General features: G+C 40.6%; 1 protein-coding gene across 1 annotated transcript in view; it reads left to right on the top strand.

Moving 5' to 3' along the window:
- Positions 1-6596, top strand: part of orb2 (cytoplasmic polyadenylation element-binding protein orb2) — a 161753-nt gene extending 155157 nt beyond the window's left edge. Inside the window, exons 5-9 of the mRNA XM_018453631.1 lie at positions 4300-4551; positions 4642-4754; positions 4901-5293; positions 5676-5786; positions 6208-6596. Coding sequence (XP_018309133.1) covers positions 4300-4551; positions 4642-4754; positions 4901-5293; positions 5676-5786; positions 6208-6324 — 986 coding nt within the window. The 3' untranslated portion in view covers positions 6325-6596. The remainder of the gene's footprint in view (positions 1-4299; positions 4552-4641; positions 4755-4900; positions 5294-5675; positions 5787-6207) is intronic.
- The last annotated feature ends 13923 nt before the right edge of the window (positions 6597-20519 follow it).

The raw sequence follows: 20519 nt of genomic DNA, 5'->3' as shown, positions 1-20519 counted from the left end.
TTTTCTGCTGAACGCAGCCATCGCAATAATCGCCGAGAAATTTTCCGGAGTGCGTTTCGCTCATCATTCGCATGCACAGGTTCATAGTTCGTTTATGTGTTATCGATTCGCCTGCGAATTATAGACGCGCTCAGCGTGTTAGTTATGCTAATGTGCGTAATGCATGAACGAAAGCACGATGTAAGCGGCACCGAAACGTTATAGAACATAAATCTTTCACAAAGGGGAATTAGAGCCGGTGCAATGATATTGTAGTGCACAATTATTATATCACGATCATCAGAGAAAGACTCGTTGAATTATTAATTTACTGCAATCCTCGAATTTAATGCGCGGCAATGAAGAATTAACGCGAAATTAACGCAGGTGACGAACCGGTTCTAATCGATTCAAATGCAGGCACAAAGTAGAATAATAAACATGAAGGAAATGGAGTTGCTTTTCAGTGAATTGTTAGAAGAGTTTCTTTGTTTGCTGAAAATTTTTCTAGATTTTTATTATATTTTCGGTAGATGATGCTTTACATATACATTGAAAGTAGAGTCCTAGATAAAAAAAGAAATGCGACTGATGTTATGGTTTTTTATTGGTTTTATCATTTTTTCTTTAAATAGTAGTAGGAATTTGATTTCACTAAAGTAATTTTACGATTTATCAGTTCACAATATTCATTACTTGTAAGCATTGCAATATTTTTATTCTTATGTTTATTTGAATCGTTTCTTTCAAAATAAAATTTTTTTTCAAATGAAATTTTTTCTTAAAAGATTTATATCCATGAATATATAATAGCGTTTTTCACTGGTAGAAGTCCACGGTTCGGGCTGGAGCTCGAAGGTCCGTACGCTGGAGATTTCATATTTCGACTGGAGACCGACCGATTGTTTCATTAAAAAAAAAAAGAAAAAAAGAAAAAGGCGCAAGGTTTAATTCGTGTTTTGCGACCACTGTTATAGACTTTCTTTTTGTTAATATTGGACCAACATAAAGTATCAACATCACAGAGACCTTCTTATTATTATTACAAGATTTATACAGTACAAACACAATTACAAACTTTTTTATTATTCGTAAAATAACATAAACTGCAAACATAATCGCAGACTTTTTTATTACTCTCCACGTAATTTAAATATGTAATTAATAAATATCCCACGCGAGCGAAAAACTGGAGATTTTTCCGTCTGTTGGAGAACTGGAGATTCGTCCTGAAAACTGGAGTCTTCAGTCGAAATTTGGAGACCTGGCAACCAGAACTAGTGCGCACTCAGTGCACATTAAAGCTGTTGTATACTAATCTAATCTGAATGTAAAAGAGATATCTCAATTAATAAAATATCTAATGTATATTAGTATATTTTATCAAATACCGCAATAAAATATATTGAGGATTTCGCGGTTTAATTCGTTTTTATATTTTTATCAAACATGCATCTTTACGTCGATTTGTGTACAATGACTTTAAAATGCACTGAGTGCGCACCAGTTATAAGTTTAGTTGAAAAATTAAGGACAGATAAATATAAATACAGGCAGTCATTTTCTCTTCAAATGATACATATGTCGATTGCATTTTTTTCTTTATCTAGGATCCTAATTGAAAAAAATCTTCGTGTATTAAATATAAATGCAATTATAAAATGATATTACAAATTATTATATTGACGATACTAAATGCGATTAAAATTGTACAAATCCAATCGATCCATGTATTTAAATGTTTTACACCTGAAATTACGCATGTAAGTTGCACACGCCTGTGTGCATCAACCTGATCTTTACATAATTCTTATCACGTACTCTCGCGTACGAAAGTTACATTCACGCCGACAATTTCGTGCCGATAAGTTCCCTCGAATGTCGAGCATTAAACGTCGACATGAAGAAATCGATGGATTATTGTTACCGGGCTGCATGCAGGAAGCTTTACTTCGAGTTCTGAACATTTTTCTCTCCGCGAATTGTTCCCGCAATCATCAATTAACGCTCGATTAACTTCGCTCGATATCCACAAGAAGAACCCGTTATTTTCCTCAATCTATTTTCCTCCGTCCGATTCAGGACGTATTTCGCTAACCGTAACACACCCGGTATATATCGGCGACCTATATTCATATCTCGCATTTTACCCTGAGTATATGTAAATAATTATCAGCTCGCGATAGAGCCCGCGCGCTAGAAAAAAAGCAAATAGAAGCTGCTTGTCGCTGAGCGAATAGGCAAATACGAAGGGAGAGTCCAGGGGGAGGGGAGGCTCTCGTATTTACGTTTCCGGTTCGATTATTATTGTACGACTGCGTGTCAGTGCTTGTGTATGTACCAGTGTACTGCGTGCGTGGTGCGCGAAACGAAAAAAAAAAAAGTGAGCGTCGCGACGGCGCTCGCTTGTTCCGACGAAGCCAGCGACGTTTTCCGCCGTGCCATTCATGCGCGTTGCACCCTGTTTACTGCTTCTCCTTTTTTTTCCCTTCCCTTAACAACGACAGGAGAAACAAACGGCATCCCGTCCCGTGGACGATAGGTACAGTCGTGCGCGTGAATCCCCCGCCGTTGTCGGCTCATTATCTCGATCGCCGATCGAGAATGGCGACGTTTATTAGACGAGCGAGATTTCCCGTCAGGAGGAGATACAGTGAGTTCCACTTTATTCTACTTCTCCGTGCCTTTTCTGGCGTCTGACGACGAAGAGCAATCTTTTCCTGCCGCGAGTTATTAAATTACCGAGTTCGGCGATCCGTATACTGATTATTACCCATGCGAGTAATTAATAACCGGTCATTGATTGCACGCGAGTGATCTCCCTTACACGGTAGTGATCTTCCTTTTCTTGCGCTTGTCTGGAGTAAGCGGAATCATCTTGCTCCGAAATGGACAGTCTCCGGTTGCCGTCAAATTATCGGTGTTTATATGGTGTCGGCCCGAACCTCTTTCGGAGCAATCGGAGCTGCGATGTTCAACTTTCGAAGCCTTCCCTTTTTACATGAATTAATAACTATATTTAACAAAATAATTTGGTAAAAATCATGTATATTACAGTTTTGTGTTTATATAACGTCCAAAAGTATCAAGTGAGTATTCCTTACTCATATTACCCTTCTCTCTAAAACTTTTAGAGTAAATCTCACTCTGAAGACTGAAATCTCACTCTTAAAGATTGAAAATTGAGCCACTCTTTTTCAAGACTGGCTCAATTTTCTCTCTTTAGTGAGATTCCACTCCAAAGAATTTAGAGAGTTAAATGCGAATATTTGAAAAATGCTTAAAAATCTTTTTTGATACGTAAGCTCAATTTTTGCTGTAATTGCAATACGTCTTTGGAGTAATTTAAGGAGTAACGTATTTATTCCATTTAAGGCCAGTTGTTTCACCTTCGGATAAACAAAAAAGTAAGAGAGTGAACTAAAATTTTTGTCAAAAGGTTGAACAACCCAATCTTGTGATAAATTAAATATAATAAATAAATACTTCACTGAATAATGAAGTAATTTAGTTTTCTTAATTGTTACAAAATAATACTTTATTTATTTTCCGATACTCTTTTAAAGAGAATCTCTGACAGGATACATTGATTAACTGTTAATTGCGTATCCATTGATTTTTCTCTCAAAAATCCAATACTAATTATCCGTAATATACTTTCAGTTTCGAAACATTAAATAATTTATCATCCGATATATATTTTAAGAAAACCGTCTCCTTATCTCTTGGTGAGATAGAAACAATGCTGAGAACATCACGTTATGTAATCGGCACGTTTTTACGAGACTATATTTTAATTGTGTACAACGTAAAAATTTCTGATTCAACTAAAAAAAGAAAAAGAAGTTGTGTCGAAAGTACTCATATTGCGCGCGATTATCTCCTCCCCTCGCCTTCTTTCTCTTAACGTCTCTTATATACATAATACACACGCCGCTCGTTACGTGATTCCGCACAATTGCATAATGAATTCTCCGACAACGAATGAATGTCAGATCCGGACCTTGATTCCCGCGATGATCCATAACGATCTGTTGTTTTGTGATGTAAATCGGCCGATCGACACGTGGCTCAAATTTCACCCCTATTGTATTAAATTTAGAGGAAGGACAAATTTAGGAAGAACAAATTTAGGAAGGACTTATTTTACCAAACTTTCTCATAATCTGTTACAATTTATTTTATTTATTAATATCAGCCGATTTATTTTTACGCATATCCATCTTAATTTTTTCCTCAATTTATTCATATTCTATCACTTAACTTATGTATCTCTCGATGGATCGAATTACTCACGTAGAGAAATGTTTTGTCTTTCAGGTAAATCTCCGTTCTTCCCGAGTCTCGATGAGCAAGGGTTGGAGGATCCGAATGCGCCGAGCCAGTTGGACGGTGTCGGCGTTGGCGTCGGGGTAGGCGTCGGCGTTGGCGTGGGTGGCGGTATAACGGCGTCCCAAGCGGCGCCGCTCTCATCGCCGAGTCGAAGCAGTCCGCACAGCCAGGGCAGCGAAACCGGCGAGCGTTTCTCGAGGAAAGTCTTCGTCGGCGGATTACCGCCTGATATCGATGAAGGTACGCAGTTCATATTATATCATCTAAGATTATTTGCGGGACAAGACGTAACATATAGTGATGTAATCACAATGCATCTTTTCAATTCAGATGAGATCACAGCCAGTTTCCGCCGTTTTGGTCCGCTTGTTGTGGACTGGCCACACAAGGCAGAAAGCAAATCCTACTTTCCTCCGAAAGGTTACGCATTTCTGCTGTTCCAGGTACGTTTTCGACTCCTTCCGCTTCTTTTTTCATTTTCATATTATGTGAATTAATAAAAATAAATTAACAGTAATTAAGAAAAAAAACTGAAAATAAAGATAAACTAAGAAATTAATGATAATCGAATGTCATGCGATTATTCCAGGACGAGGGTTCGGTGCAACAGCTGATAGATGCCTGCATTCAAGACGAGGACAAGCTTTACCTTTGCGTAAGCTCGCCCACGATCAAGGACAAGCCTGTGCAGATCCGACCTTGGCGGCTCAGTGACGCCGACTTTGTGCTGGACGCCTCCATGCCGCTTGATCCGCGAAAGACGGTCTTTGTCGGCGGGGTGCCGCGACCGCTCAAGGCAGTCGAGCTCGCGATGATCATGGACCGGCTTTATGGTGGGGTTTGTTATGCTGGCATCGACACCGATCCTGAGCTCAAGTATCCCAAAGGTGCCGGCAGGGTCGCCTTCAGTAATCAGCAAAGCTACATAGCTGCCATCTCAGCCAGATTCGTACAGCTGCAGCACGGCGATATTGACAAAAGGGTAAGTACGAAGAAGAAGAATCCTATTTTTTAAGGACACTTGCTTGAACGAATAACATCTCTAAACTCGGTATTTATAGTTTGTTCTTATTTCAAAGTCATTTTAAAGTAATATCTTAAGATGCTAATTTGGCTGTGTTAAGATTCAGGCTATCTTAAGATTGTACTTAAAACGTTTTAAATATAAGAATGGACTATGAATATCGGCTTAAATGAAGCATTTAGGACAAGACTGGGAAATCTAAATCCATGATTGATAGGGTTGTTTTAAAGATGGGATATCTTTACAAATTACGAACATTGTTCCCCAGGCAATTATTCTTGTTCAAAATTCTTCGAGAATTTCGTACTTTCTCTAATCATATCTATAATTTTTCGAATAGGTTGAAGTCAAACCATATGTTCTGGACGATCAGATGTGTGACGAATGTCAAGGCCAGCGTTGCGGAGGCAAATTCGCACCGTTCTTCTGCGCCAACGTCACCTGCCTACAGGTATATTTCGATCGGCTCATCTTTATTAATAAATAGTAAAGGAAGCTATAAAGTAAAAGTGCGGTTTTTATTATCAATTAATTTGAAGCAAAGTTTGAAAATTTCTATGCAAATGTCATAACAAAAAGCAATTCCATTAAAAAATTAGATTTTCGGAGATTTCACTGAGATTTTATTTAAAAAATTCTATTTATTTAATTCAAAGCTAAAATCATATTTGTATCTTTTAATAACGAACTCATGGAAGATTTGCTTTATTAAGCTTTCATTTTAATAAATAATTATGCGTTTATTTTAATGAAATAATTATTTTATTGAGTTAATCTCCAATAAAATTTCTCTTCTCTCTTGTATTAATAAGAGAGATTAAATTTTTTGAATTTAAATGAAATCCGAATTATGTAATACTGTCTATTTTCAGTACTACTGCGAGCATTGCTGGGCAACTATTCACTCCCGGCCAGGTCGGGAGTTCCACAAGCCGCTGGTGAAGGAGGGCGCGGATCGGCCTCGGGCCGTGCCTTTCCGTTGGTGTTAACCCCAGCTGCGTTGTCCCTAATTATCTCGCAGCCCTAGCTAATTAACTACCACCTCTACCAATATCTCCCCACCCTCCCCTCACGTGCCCCAACCAACCCTCACTTCCCTCCGCCTCCAATCTTACTTACTTACTTACCTACAACAAGAACACAGCCTCAAAACTGCTATTACTACTACTACTATTACTACCACCACTCGATCGTTACGTACTACCACTACTCTACTCTACTACCACTATTATTACTATTACTACTACTACCACTACTATTCTACTACAAATTATTACTACTACTACTACTACTACTACTACTACTACTACTACTACTACTACTACTCCACTGCTACTACTTCAAGTTGTACCGGTTATACTGGAGGAAGAAATCAGCCGCAGTTGCTCGCCAATCGATGCAGGCTCTTGGCGTTATTCCGATCTTTGATCTTGCATCCATAACGACTTGCTAACGGCCACTGGTATCATCATCGTGCAAAACTATGCCCATTTAGATGACTTTGCCGAACCGGAAAACGGATCTTGCACCCAACGAAGGCGCCAGAAGGCAGCCAAGAAAAGAGGAAATGATCGGATCTACGCCAAGCCGATATCGTCGAGCCGGAAAAAGAAGAAGAAAATGAAGAAAAATACACGCCGAGACACAGGATTCAGAAGAGAAATGGACACGGATTCTCAGTATATCGATTACTCGTACACGTATAATCCTATCTGTCTGCGCTGTAAAATGCACCGGTTCTGTCCGAAAGATCGAGTATTGTTAGTTACCGCGAGTCTCGAGGAGCGAGCAAGCGAGGAAGGGACTGCCGCCGTTGTCGCCCCGACCTCGTGTACGCACCCCGCGCCAATTGTCGGCACCAATCCTCCTCGAGTGTTTACCGAAATCGCCGGCAACGCGATTGCGATACGGATCCGCCTCGTGCTTGCGTCTCGTTCTGCCGCGGATCGCCCCTTCCGAGTTCGACTGCCGCATGCCGCGATAAGGAAGGAGTTTCTCCCTGTGCCGTCCATCCCGATCGAGCGAGATTTTGATTTTGCGAAGCGCGACCCGGATGGACGTTGGCGGAAGCGACTTCTAGACAAACGGGGCTCGCGCTTTTCCCATCAACATCGTCCATTTGGACGAAAGCCCGAACGAAAACCCGCGCTCCCGAGCGACGTAGTGATTCCCGCGCGACGAATGTTCGTAAGAAACGCGAGTACCTGATCCGACGCGAAAGTGTGTTGCCAGAGTGAACGAATGAGATTGGAAGAGTATGCGAGAAAGAAAGAGACGAGGAAAGAATGAGGGGGTGATAGTGGAAGCAGTGACATCAGAAAAGACGCGTGGTAGGTGATGAGGGCCGGTGGGAAACCTGGAAGAGGGTAATAGGGAGAGAGGATAGAGATGATATAAAGAGAGTGACAAATCGTCCGCATTGGATGTTAATCAGTAATGAAAAAAGCCACGCTTCAATCTGCTGTGTAGGTAATTCTCTGTATCACAAACCCAGAACACACACATACACACACACATTCGTACAAACATGTACACGCATACACGGTTTTCTAGTTATTAAGAACTTATTAAAAATATGTTACATAGGTGCGTTGTGTAATGCGTTTCTTGTACGGATAACGTAACCGCGCGCTCATAGGGAAAGCATTCGACAAAATGATTTTTTACTAATTAACTTATTCAAGTGAGAAGAAAATAACACGTAGATGAAAACATAAAAGAAACACATAAATAGGGAAACTGAAAGTTTAAAGGGAGAATAGTCATACGGGTGACGGAAGGAGAGGTAAACGGAAATCGAAGTAATTTAATTTTTCAATCGCAAACGGCTGTATATGACATCGTGGCGGCGTGCTCCAGGTTGTCCAGGCCTGCCTAAGCTAACATCCGCGTGCCGAGTTCTCTGCCAATTTTCTTTCCCAAAAACCAATGTGAGTTACCTTCACGAACCTTCGCGCGAGAAACGAAGGGGTTGCTAAGTCGAACCGCGCGTATCGTTCGCCCACGAAGAGAGAAGAGGCCCGCTACTCGCTCGCGGGGAACGCGAGGATCGAGGGTTGTTGCTACCGCTGTCAATGACGAATTTTACATTTTGACTTTATTATTACTACTTACTACTATGTGCAATATAAACGATCACTCTTCGTGGTTTACGCTGACGAGAACGATCAGCAATAATACGCTAAGCGTATTTTCGAAATGCGACATGCACGCGATTTCTCTCCTCCTCGAAAACGTTCGATAGTAAGCACGGAATGTCCGTGAACATCCGCGTCTGAACTCGTACATCCCTCTTCTTCGCGAAACGAGCGATGTACCTCGCAGATCCTTTTTCGTGGCGAAACGATCTCGCGCTCGACTTCGCGGAAGATAAGGAAAAGAGATGCTCGTGCAAAACGGGACGCAAAGGGGGTGGTGTCGTTTCTCGAAACCAAAGTAGCGATAGAAACCGTGATTCGCGGAATACCGGAGCAGCGTGTTATACATAGAATGATCGTATCTAATTACTCTCTTCATACGTCCGATAGATGATTTGCAAGAGTGTGCAGCGCGTCTTGAGGGGGTCGCGTTTCGCGCGGAACATTATTATAGATTCATACATTATATATATACATATAGAGAATGCCGCATGTTGTCCGCTCCTGTACATACATATTGATCCCTCTCCCCTAACCAATTAATCAATTAACCGGCGTTTATTAATCGCGACCGCGAGTGTGCACGTTTTCTTAATCCCTTCAAAATGAAACGGACTTCTTCGCTGGGTGTATATAATCAAATGCAATCGCCGTAGTTCAAGAATAAAGGAAAAAATGGAAAAGAAGGGGGGAGAAAAGAATTAACTTTTCGCCGAGACGTAGGATTTCTATTCCCGAAGGGTTTAGTATAGAGAGAGTCTTGGTTGGCAGATAGCAGGACCTCTGTAAATTTTAAGCATGACGCTTCCTAGCGCTCGTCCTTTTAGCAAATGCGACGGTGATCCCGGCAAAATTGAATCGACGATTTTTCGACGCGTTTTACCGAAAGCAATTTCTCGCATCGCTACTCGTCTCTCATTTGACAATATCTTACAATACGTAACATAGGATACTTTTGATAACTCTGTAGTAGAGGAGGCAGGCTTAAGCGCTAATACCGGACATTCGTCACCTCCCAGTGACTCTTTTGTTGTGCAAAAAAGACGTGTCTTTTTACAATACTTCCGACAATAGCCGGATTGTTCCTTCGCGAGACGGCCGAAAGGTTGTGGGGCTGGGAAGCGTCGTACTCGAAATTAGTATGCAACGTTGTGTGTTCCGCTTCGTAGATGACAAAAAAAAAGCCACATTCTGAACGTAGCAGCAGCAGCAATCGGAAGACGTAGTTTAAACCTCGCATGACGAGTCTCTCTCGCGATACTCTTCTTCTGCACGCGTATCGAACTTTGTACAATTCGCGACATACATAAACAGACACACGAGAGCACACAGCACACAGGTGATTACACGACCGATGATATAATCCGTATTTGTATACGGATTTAATGAGGGAAGGGACAAAAAGAAATAATCCTTACACACACACACACACGTCTATATATATATATATACACACATATATATTTATTTTTTTGGTACTCCTTTTTGTATATATATATGATATATCTTGTCTCGCCGCGTGTAGAGATGATAGCCGGTGGCGTTTATTAGAGCACCGTACGGGAGGGAATGCGTTATTATTAGGCGGATGCTGTATGACGGAAGTCGCAGTAAGAGAGGCGCGTTCAACGACGACCCTCCGTCCCTTCGTCTGAGACACACCGTTCGGCCCGCGAAAAAACGAGGACACGTGTGTGGTGGTGAAGGGGGAAAAATTAATAAATATATCCAATATGATAGAGCGGGTGAGGAAGAAACGAGTTCTCGTTGCCGGCCCTCTTTGACTCGCGTTCTCAATTAAGATAGATTAGATTCGAGTCTGATCGAAACGCGGGCAAAATTTTAGATAAAATAGAAAACGAATAAAAACCAGGGGGCGTGTGTAGAAAAGAGTCGCCCGCGCGACCAAAGGTTTTCGGATAAGGGAAGAAGATGGGCAAACACTAGCATATAATTGTACACGTAAATTAGTAGAGTGAGTACGTTAAATTTTTCTATCCGTTGCTATCTCTCGCAGTATTCTAAATAAACACGATCAACTTTTTCTTACGCACTTGACGGAAGCCCGGAACTGTTTCGATCGAGAGGAAAGAATCGGCAGGAAAGAGAAGAGGAGATTGATGCGAAATGGAGAATAGACATCGTGAAAATGAAAAAAAAACTTAAAGGAGAGACGCGAAAAAGGGAGAGGGGCACAATGAGAATGTAAGCATTAGTTAGTGCAATTTTACAAGTCACCGTTCTTGTAAGTCGAACGAAAGGGAGAGAAAGAGAGAGAGCGAGCGAGAGAAAGAGAGAGAGAGAAAGAGAGTGTGTGAGAAAGAGAAAGTGGCATAATCCGTGCGGCACACACGGGCAATAAATAAATTAAAACGCGGGCCGCGATCGGGCATATCCGTGTTGTTATCGCGGGTAAATTTATATATGTATATGTATATGAGAAAATCGCCGGCGTGCTCGCGCGCACAGCCGTGCACGTGTGGAAGTCACGCGCGTGTGCGCGCGAAGCCGGCTCATATATTAGGCGAAAATTTTTCTCAATCCACATACTTCGCGAGCATGGAGCACGCATCGTCGACAGGCGCTCACACACTCGCAATACACACATACACACACACACACACACACACGCACACGCTCCACTAATCGATCGATATAATTGTGTAGCGAAACTTACCTAGGTACCAATTCACCTAAATCAATTGATATCTAAAAATATATATTGATATATATTTTTTCTAGACAAATTTTTCTATAATGTTCAAAAAACGGATAAAAACGTGCGAAAAAAAAGGTTAGGCGAGAGGAAGGAGGACAGGACGTGTCGTCCCCGTCGCGCAGAACGTCACTTCGAAACCTGTTTCGGGAGCGCGAACGCATACGCGAAAGTACACTTAATTCTGGCTAACACACACACACACACACGCAGTAAACAATGAGCACGCGTGTACAATTAAAAACCGCAAAAACCTAGCTGCGAATACACATTTTTCTCTAAGTTACACCAATCACACACACACACACACACACACACACACACACACACAAACACAAACACAAACACAAAATCCTCATAAAATCACAAATACCAGTATACGATCTTTTCCGTGTCGATACAAATACACAAGAAAACCGTCAGAAAATTCCTGTAAGTACACGATTTTTTTTCCACTTTCACGAATACGTCTTATCAAACATGTAACGTGAAACTACGGTCATGTCTCGTTGGATATGGGTGTCTAGCTAAATGTTTCAATCGCTTTCAACTCGCTGTGTGTACTAAGGTCGTTTCGCGGGTTTCGATTTCCCCGTTCCCGATTGATATTCATCTATTTATCCCCCGACCCGGCATTGTGTACCTCTTTGTGCGAAACACTTATTTTTGTGCTAGCAGTTTATAAAGCGCAACAAAGGGGGAAAAGAAGTGTTAGGTATATTCCGTGTAAAAACGTTCAGCCTCGCCGTTTAGATTCTCGAAAACCGACCAAAATATTTCACCTCGGCCGACACGAGAGCGACATTACAGTCACGATGACAATACATGCCCCGAACTTTCACGACGTAACAAATAATCCGACCTAATCATCAGCTTCCCAAATTTCAACTAAGGAGATACGATCATTATATCTATAATTATCACAGACGATCGATTTCGCGTTGGCCGTGCAATTTGTTTTACAACATCGGTTTCCGTGAATCTTTTATTCTGAGCCGTCATCGAACAAATTTTTTAGAAATTGAAGGGTTTGATGACAAACGAATAAATCCAAAGTCTAAGGAAAATACTGCATGAGAATATATAGAGAATATATAGCATAAACGTGTAACTAATTTTTAAGCATCCTGAAATTACCAAAAGCAATTTGACTCGTTTGGCTTTAGACTATTTTATAAAATAAACTCGGATACTTCGTGCGCTAAACCCTTCAATTCATATCTCTACGGTGGCCAGATTAAGCTGGATCGATCCCTGTTTTGCCGAGCACTACGTCTAATTTCGCCCGATATCTCCGATCTCGTTTTTATACGTTTAGACTGAAAGGAAAAAGAAAAAAATCGCAAAGCGCGCGCGCGCGGAAAACTTACATTTTTGCGATGGATGCGATATCTCATCGGAACGGAGCAGTTAGACGGGTGTTTGATAATTGCGATATTCCGAAGAGATACCTCGTGCGAGTATCGCGAAATGTGTACGTTCTATACGATCGCACGACGCGAACATATCATTCACAGTCCGATGATCGGATAACAACCGGTCGAAACTGGATGAAGGTGCTGTCGCGAGACTGGGACATCCCCTGACTCTTCTAGTTATCGCGAAGTTGTTGCGTATTGTGTGTCTTCGCAGGATCAGTTCGAAAATTACTTTCGCTTGCCGTTAAATAACGTACGTTTTTGTAAAAGTTATACATGATACGTGTCTTGATATTGTCTCTTCAAGACGCATGTTTTGCTATTTAAAATCTATTCTATTCGATATCCGAGTTTAAATGAATTAATAAATCGTTACGTTTTATAATACTTAATAGATAATGTCAACTAGTCTAGCTAGTGTTTGATTACGATTGTATTTAAAAATTTTTTTGCTATTCGAGAATTAAGCAATTTCAGATCTTTTATGATACATGTCTTTCCTTAAAAGCGTTGTGATTCGCTGTAGAGTTATTATAACCGCATTGATTGTAGCATAATTGGAGAACGCGATTTATAGAAGCATTAGTAAGTTTTACGATAGATTTATGAAAAGGCAATTTAACGCGCTTTATATTTCATTATTTCTGAATTGAAAATTTGTTACATACTTTATACCATCGAACGCTTTTCTTTCTGCTGCAAAAGTAACTTTCCAGACTTACTAGAACTGGAATTCTGATCGCCGTAGATTCTAACAAAAAAAACTTCCAAATTCGAGCTTTTGGATCGATCGTGCGCGGCGAGGAAAAAGACGAATAGAAAAAAAAGAAAGAATAATATATAAAGCCGCGAAAAAACGCATGCATATGCACACACGGCATGCACACATTCACACATGTACACATAACACAGACACTATCAAACGCCTCTGTAAGCGTGGCGCGCAATGAATTAGTGAAACGAAGTAATCGCAAAACTACATCCGCAGTACGGAGTTAACGTTTGAGGTACGCCAGTAACAAAAAAAATAACAACAAAATAATAATATGTTAGGTGTGATTCTTCACCTCCTTTGTAATATGTGTGATAAAGCATAATATATAATAATATAATGACAATTATATAGATATATATTATATATATAAAGTACTAATATATAATTGATAATAACGATTAAAATATCTAATATATTGTGACAGACTTTGAAGGAAAAAAAGAAAAAGAAACGGGATGCAATTGGAATTAGGTAAATATTGCACGACACGACAGTAAAAAGTGAGAGAAGAGACGGAGATAAGTCGCGTGGGGATCTAAAGAGGATTAAAAGACAAGATACGCGCGATTAATTATCCAGACACGTGGCGTACATGATTGCGCACGTGGGGTTACGAACAAGGGCGATTAGGCGAATTATCGATTCGCTCGTGTTCAAACGGACTTACTGTCGTTCGGGTAATGCGCGTATAATTAAAGACAAGCGTAAGATAAGAGAGAGGGAGAGTGAGAGAGAGAGAGAGAGAGAACGATAGTGAAAGAAAAAGAGAGAACGATAGTGAAAGAGAGAGAAAGAAAAACATTGATTTAAAAAAAAACGTGGAAGGAAACGAGTAACAATGGTAGTCATTTACGATAGATTTGTATTTTTCAGTGTTGAAAAGTTTTTTATACCGCTGTTATATTCTTGTCTAAATATCTTAGTTCAGAGAAGTTGCGCGAATGCGTGTTTGTAGAACATTTCTGCGTATCTGTATGCGCGAGTGTGTGTTTGTATGCATGTTTGTATGTGAGCAAGGGGATGCGAGAGAAAGAAAGAAAGAAAAAAGAGAGGTGGAACGCGATAGATAAGAATAATAATCTAACGAGAGAGAAATGCCGAGGAATAGAGATACTTCATTTTTCTCGATGTCGATACGATGATCGTGCAATCCGAAGATCGACAAAAGAGAGAAAGGGAGACAACGAACAGCGAAAAATGCGTGAATTTCCCGTCGAAACGATACCTACCTAACGCGAGGACTCGTGTCATCTAATTTTGAAATAAATCGAGAAGAGAAGGAGCGATTTGATGATTTGTTATATATAAAAAAAAAAAAAATTAAGAAAAAGCGCGATTCCTCGCGTAGAAGGGCCTCCCTCGAGATGCATCTTCTCACGATCTTCTCTTTGTGCGAGAGAAAGACAGAGAATCTCGAGGCCAGAGAGTAATCATCGTGAGATCGAAACTTCGCGCGGGAGGAGAGCGGAAAAAGGAGAAGCGAGAGATGTGTGCGCGTTACGTAAGTAGGATTCCTAATACCGCGCGAATTATGCGAGAGAGAGAGAGAGAGAGAGAGAAAGAAAGAGAGAACCGCAGAACCGCGTACACCTCCTGCTCACTCTCTGATGTACCGTTTTCCGAGTACGATTTAATTAATTAATTTTTATTTTTTTAAATAAAGTTATTATTCTTATATTTTACGATGCTATATAGATAAATCTTATAGTGTTTTGTAAATAAGAGAGCGATCATCACACAGATCATCTTGCTCTTTGTTCTTTCTTCTTACATACACATTCACATACACACACATACACACGCGTGCACACGTAATACACGTATGTATGTATGAACGAGTCCAAAAAAAGATGGTACAACAAAATTGTTTCCAATAATAAGCGTAATGAAATCAATAGCTTTTTATAAAATTTACCTTCTAATCTGATGATTATATCGAGAAAATCGTTCAATTAAGATGGCCAATTATATCATTGAGAAGTTATTGCAGAATTTAATTACTTCGATCGTACGTACATGTGTGATTTAATATAAGCATTTATCTCATCTTTTGAAAATTTGATAAGAGATTTATCTTTGTACAAAAAATTTAGATTAATTTCCCGGGTTTTTCGAAAAGATGGATTTCTGTCAATGCGGTTTAATTTTAATTTTGGTTCAATTAACTCTTCATTTTTTTTTTCTAATTATAAGAATTAGAAAAAGATGAAGAGTAAGCATAACTAAGATTAAGGTTAATTTACATTGGTAGTAACAGACATTACAGACCGCTGTTATACTGAAACATTCACACACATGTAAAACACACGCACACACAGACACGCGCGCGCGCAAAAGCATCACACAATCGGTCGGCGTGGAAGGCGACGGGCGACTCACACGGCCCCGTCGCGTCGCGACGATGTAAAATGAATTTTGTAAATTTATAATGAAACATATCGCCCGTCGGCGCTTCCACGCGAACGCGCGCAAAACCGCGTAAGACCGGTTCAACGAGATTTCGATTTTCAAGCGTAGGTGCCTTTTCTTTTTCTACCTGCCTCCGACACGTCGAGAGATGCCGTCGTTTTTTTTTCCTGTTTTACGAATTTATGTCTTTTTACGGAATCGTCGTCGACGAGAGAGAAAGCGCATCATCGTGACGACGACGACGACGATGACGATCGATTCTCACTGTTAGTCTGAGGTATTCCGCAATGATACTGCTGCGATTTACTGCGATCTATCGCTACGATTAAGATTATTCGTATCTATTATTATTATTATTGCTGTCTACTATTATTATTATCGCCACTATTATTATTATGATAGAGTCATTATTTTAGATATTTCTACGTACCAAAGAAACAGTCGGAATACGTACACACATACAACACACAACATACACATTGTCATACATATACGCGCGACTCAAACGGTAGAAAAGTTGACAGATTCGAAGGCTGATCGAAAAATTGCGACAAGAGAACTTTGCTGACATTCTCGGGACCTCATCGAAATTCTCTCGATTCGGTCACGATTGATCGACGAGTTTTATTTCGTGCCCGAGCGTGAAATTCATCCGTGATTCACACAGCAAGTGGTGAACAACATGCGATTGTCGACATAGCTGAAACGATAGGAAAATTTTCCTAATTATATATATCCTTAATGATATTTCGGTAAGATCGCGCCGAGAGACACGATCTTCATGGAGTTTGATACGGAAATTAGCTGCGTTTATGGATCCTTGACACGATTCCGTGCTGTAAGAACGGACTTCTCGGTTCATGAATCCCTTGCTCTGTATCTTAACTCTTTGAGATTCTCTAAAGAATATCAGAGTCTAATAGTCGCGCCAAAACATTTCGGACGATTTTTGCACATCTTTCACGCGTCTTTTGGATCTCCGCGTTGTTCAGCATCTTGATAGCGAATAAATTTTCTTTTTGCTCTTCTTTTTTTTTTCGCATTAGTCGATTATAGTACACGTTGAGTGCGAGGCGAGAGACCGCCTTTGTGTTCGCGGCTCAATCGATCGCCCGCGCGCGCCCGCGCTTAATATAATTCAAATAAAAATATGTAGATGTGCGTAAATATATATGAAAGAAAGGAAGTGTGTATGTACGTATGGATGGATGTGTATGCATGAGCGAGCGAGCGGTAAGCTTAAATATTAAATGGCAAATCTTAGAGCGTGAAGATAACGCGATAAGAATACGCTAATAAGAAAGCAGCTGGGCGCAGTGCAATGAATTGTGTTAAACGGAGACGAGACGAGGGGAGAGCCAAAGTGCACCGTGTGCGAGAAGGCGAAGGGTACGACGACGTCCTCCTCCCCCCCCCCTCTGATTTTTTCTCCTTTTTTTTCTTTTTCTCGAAGGCAATCCACCGGAAATGGAATGTGACCCGACATTAGGCATGGGCGCGAGAAGGGAAGCGGAAACCGAAATCGACGAGCGTCCAATGTCCCCCCAGAGGCGAGCAAAACGAGAGAGAAAAAGAACGTGCGCTCAACGAGAGAGAGAGAAAAAAATCGAAGAAGATCGGTCGGGATTGTTTCTCGGGGAGGGATTAGGGCGGAAGTGAAGACAAGACCGTCTGACGACCTCCCCACGCATCCCATCCCCTTATATTAGCGATTCGTTGTTCTTTTCTAGATGATATATAGTCCTCTCTCTTACCTGTAGCATACACACACGTACATACACGCACGTACACACAGACACACACATACACGCACACAGACGGGAAAGGTGAGAATTGAGTTGATCGGGCTTGTCGGCGCGTCGAGGCCGAATCCGGCTCGCGCGAGGCCCGAATAGTCGAATTACCACGAGGAAAAAGTTAAAAAAATGCAGATAGTCCCTCTTAGGTGCGAAAGTAGCGTGTTTTTTAAATACTATCTCGAATTTCTACGAAACCTCGATTAGCGAATCCTGTACCTGCATTAACTAGGAAAAAATGAGACTCCCGCGACGACGTGGGCGGTTTTCTTTTTTTTTATATATATATATAATATATAGAATTGCCGCGTCGAGGAAAGGGAGAGCGAGCGTTTTGCCACCGTGTATATCGTCAAGTATTTGTAGAATCGGCTTATTGTTACTAATCTTTAATATATATATTTAAGATATTATATATAAATATATATATTATATATATATAGATATTGTCTTAAGCGTATAATTGTGAATACGAATTTCTATGATCTTGTAATATATAAATTATATATACATATATGCGAAAGAAATCGAAGGTGTAACTTTTACGTATCGAGTTGTATACTGAGTTACGTACCGAGCTATCACCGCGTCTCAAGGTATTGACCGGCAGCAAGTAGGCTAATTTTCGGAAAGAGAGAAAGGGGGAGCGAGCGAGAGAGAGAAAGAGAGAGAAAGAAAGAGAAAGCATGCGTGTGTATATGTGTTTCTCTCGCTGTGTGAGCCGTCAGGCTCGCTAATAAAATGTCTATTAATCTTCCGCGCGTATGCGTGTCCACGTTTTGCCCACCTCTGGGTAACTTGGCTATAATCTGTCCCACGCGAACGCAATTTATCCGCGATATCTCTTTTCTCGATTTCTCCCGCACATTTCGGATAAATTGATTCGATGGCGACTCAATCCGTAACTCGGAAAAGTGAGAATCAAGCGAATTACTCGCTCTTAGCTTTTCTAGTTTCTATTGAGAAAAGAAACTTGCTGAAAGGCGCAAATACATGATACTACTTAATCTTTCCGTAATAACTTTGTGCGCATTGGGCATTATAGAAATTCGCTATGTTAAAATTTCTTGAAAGAAATCGTTACGGCGTATTTTTATGTATCTTTTTTTTTCTTCGTCGAGCAGTTTTCTGTAATTGAGTCTTTTCCTTCGAACGGCAGACTCTTTCTCGCATTTTGCATGCTCAATCTCGTCCCCTGGTTTTTACACGTTTCTTGAGGACGGGAAGCGCGTATCAAAAAAATATATATATTCCCGAAAAAAGGAAGCTACGCGAGATCTAACGATTTTAAATATTCAAGAAAATCGACTCTTGCAATTAGTTGAACGTTTTCACGAGATATATCTCGAATCTTTAGGAAGAAATGGAGAGGCGATATTTTCCCAAAGCATTTAACATATAAAATAGCGTTTCAAAATTTAAAGAAAATTAAATGTTCGTGAAAAAAAAAATAAACTATTAGTTACGTTTTTCACGAGATATTTTAAATCTTTAGGAAGAATAGATGCGATATTTTCTCAAAAAAAAAAAAAAAATAAGAAAGATAAGCATTTAAGATTTAAACTCGGCTCTCGATGAAGAAAGGCCGTATCCTCCAATGTCGACCGAGATTCGATGGAGATAGCGAAATTACCGCAACGCGATCATGTCAGAGGGACGATGATCCTGCGGATATAGCGAATGACAAAATGATTATATCTTTTAGGGGGCGTAAGCCGCCGCGCATGTTTTCCAGCGCGATTTCAGGCTAATCTCGATTTCGGTTCAGCGAGATGAGGCTCGCCTTTATTTATTCGTCGACCGATCGATAGACGAAACGCATGTACATACGATACACGGCGGCGAAATTTATATATTCGCGCGTATTACACACCCATATAGACACATTCCCGACACATACACGAAACCGACACGTGCGCATAACATACACGAGCACGCGACACTCTCACATGTCACGGTGCACTCCTTATTTGAGTCACATGACGACTAGCGTAGAAGGCTGTTCCTTTTTTTTCTTTCTTTTTTTGTTTTCTTTTAAATATATATAACGTTTTCACAGGGGGAGTTTTGAAACTTTGTGATTACGCGTGTTAGAACAAGGAAGGAGGAGTGAAATAGGGAGACGCGCGGGGGATGAATGCAACGGGATGAAAGAGATTTGAGAGAGAGAGAGAGAGAGTGTTAGGAGAAATGTGTGCGCGCATGATGCCGATTTATTGATTGTTCTTAGCAGCTAGCGTGTAGCGTGTTGATATCGATATAGGAATACTAAACGATAAATCACACGAGAGCGCGCCCGTAGTTTTCGCAAACCGGAAAAGAAGAGAACGAAAGCCGGATGAATAAGAAAGGAAAAGAGACGCGGCGCGCGATCGTTGCTAGCCAATTTGCTCCAACCAGTCCTTTTTTTGTACCAGTTCTTTTTTCTAAATAATCTCTTTATATTGTAATGTGTATTCTATATATGCTTAGAATGAAAAGAACTTTTGTATTAAACACGCGACACTCGACGCGCGCGTTCATCACGGCACATACGAATCTAAAGGAGTAAAAAGATGTAGTAGCGAATTTTTTATGACCGCCGAGACGATCGCGAGATTCGTCGGGTCAATTGATGATGATGATCCGGAAATTAGCTCATAAACGTAGGGCGTTCCTTCGACGCTACAATCGCGAGGGACTCTAATAATAATAACAATAATTATTATTATAATTACGATAAGAATAATGATCACAGACACACACTCTTGCGAACGGGATGTTCGGACAGACGAGGACAGGTTTCGTTGTCGAAGCGACGGTTTCACTGTTAAGAAGCGGCGTCGATCTCGCCGTTGTAATCATTGATCGGAATTGATCGAGGCGTGTGAAAACGGTAGCGATCTTCGTGATCGTGAACCGTTGGATCGTTAAACCCAATCTATAATTGCTTA

The sequence above is a fragment of the Mycetomoellerius zeteki genome, unplaced genomic scaffold, assembly GCF_001594055.1.
Source record: "Mycetomoellerius zeteki isolate Tzet28-1 unplaced genomic scaffold, Tzet1.0 scaffold4, whole genome shotgun sequence".
NCBI lineage: Eukaryota > Metazoa > Arthropoda > Insecta > Hymenoptera > Formicidae > Mycetomoellerius > Mycetomoellerius zeteki.
This window is presented reverse-complemented; position numbering and strand designations above follow the sequence as displayed.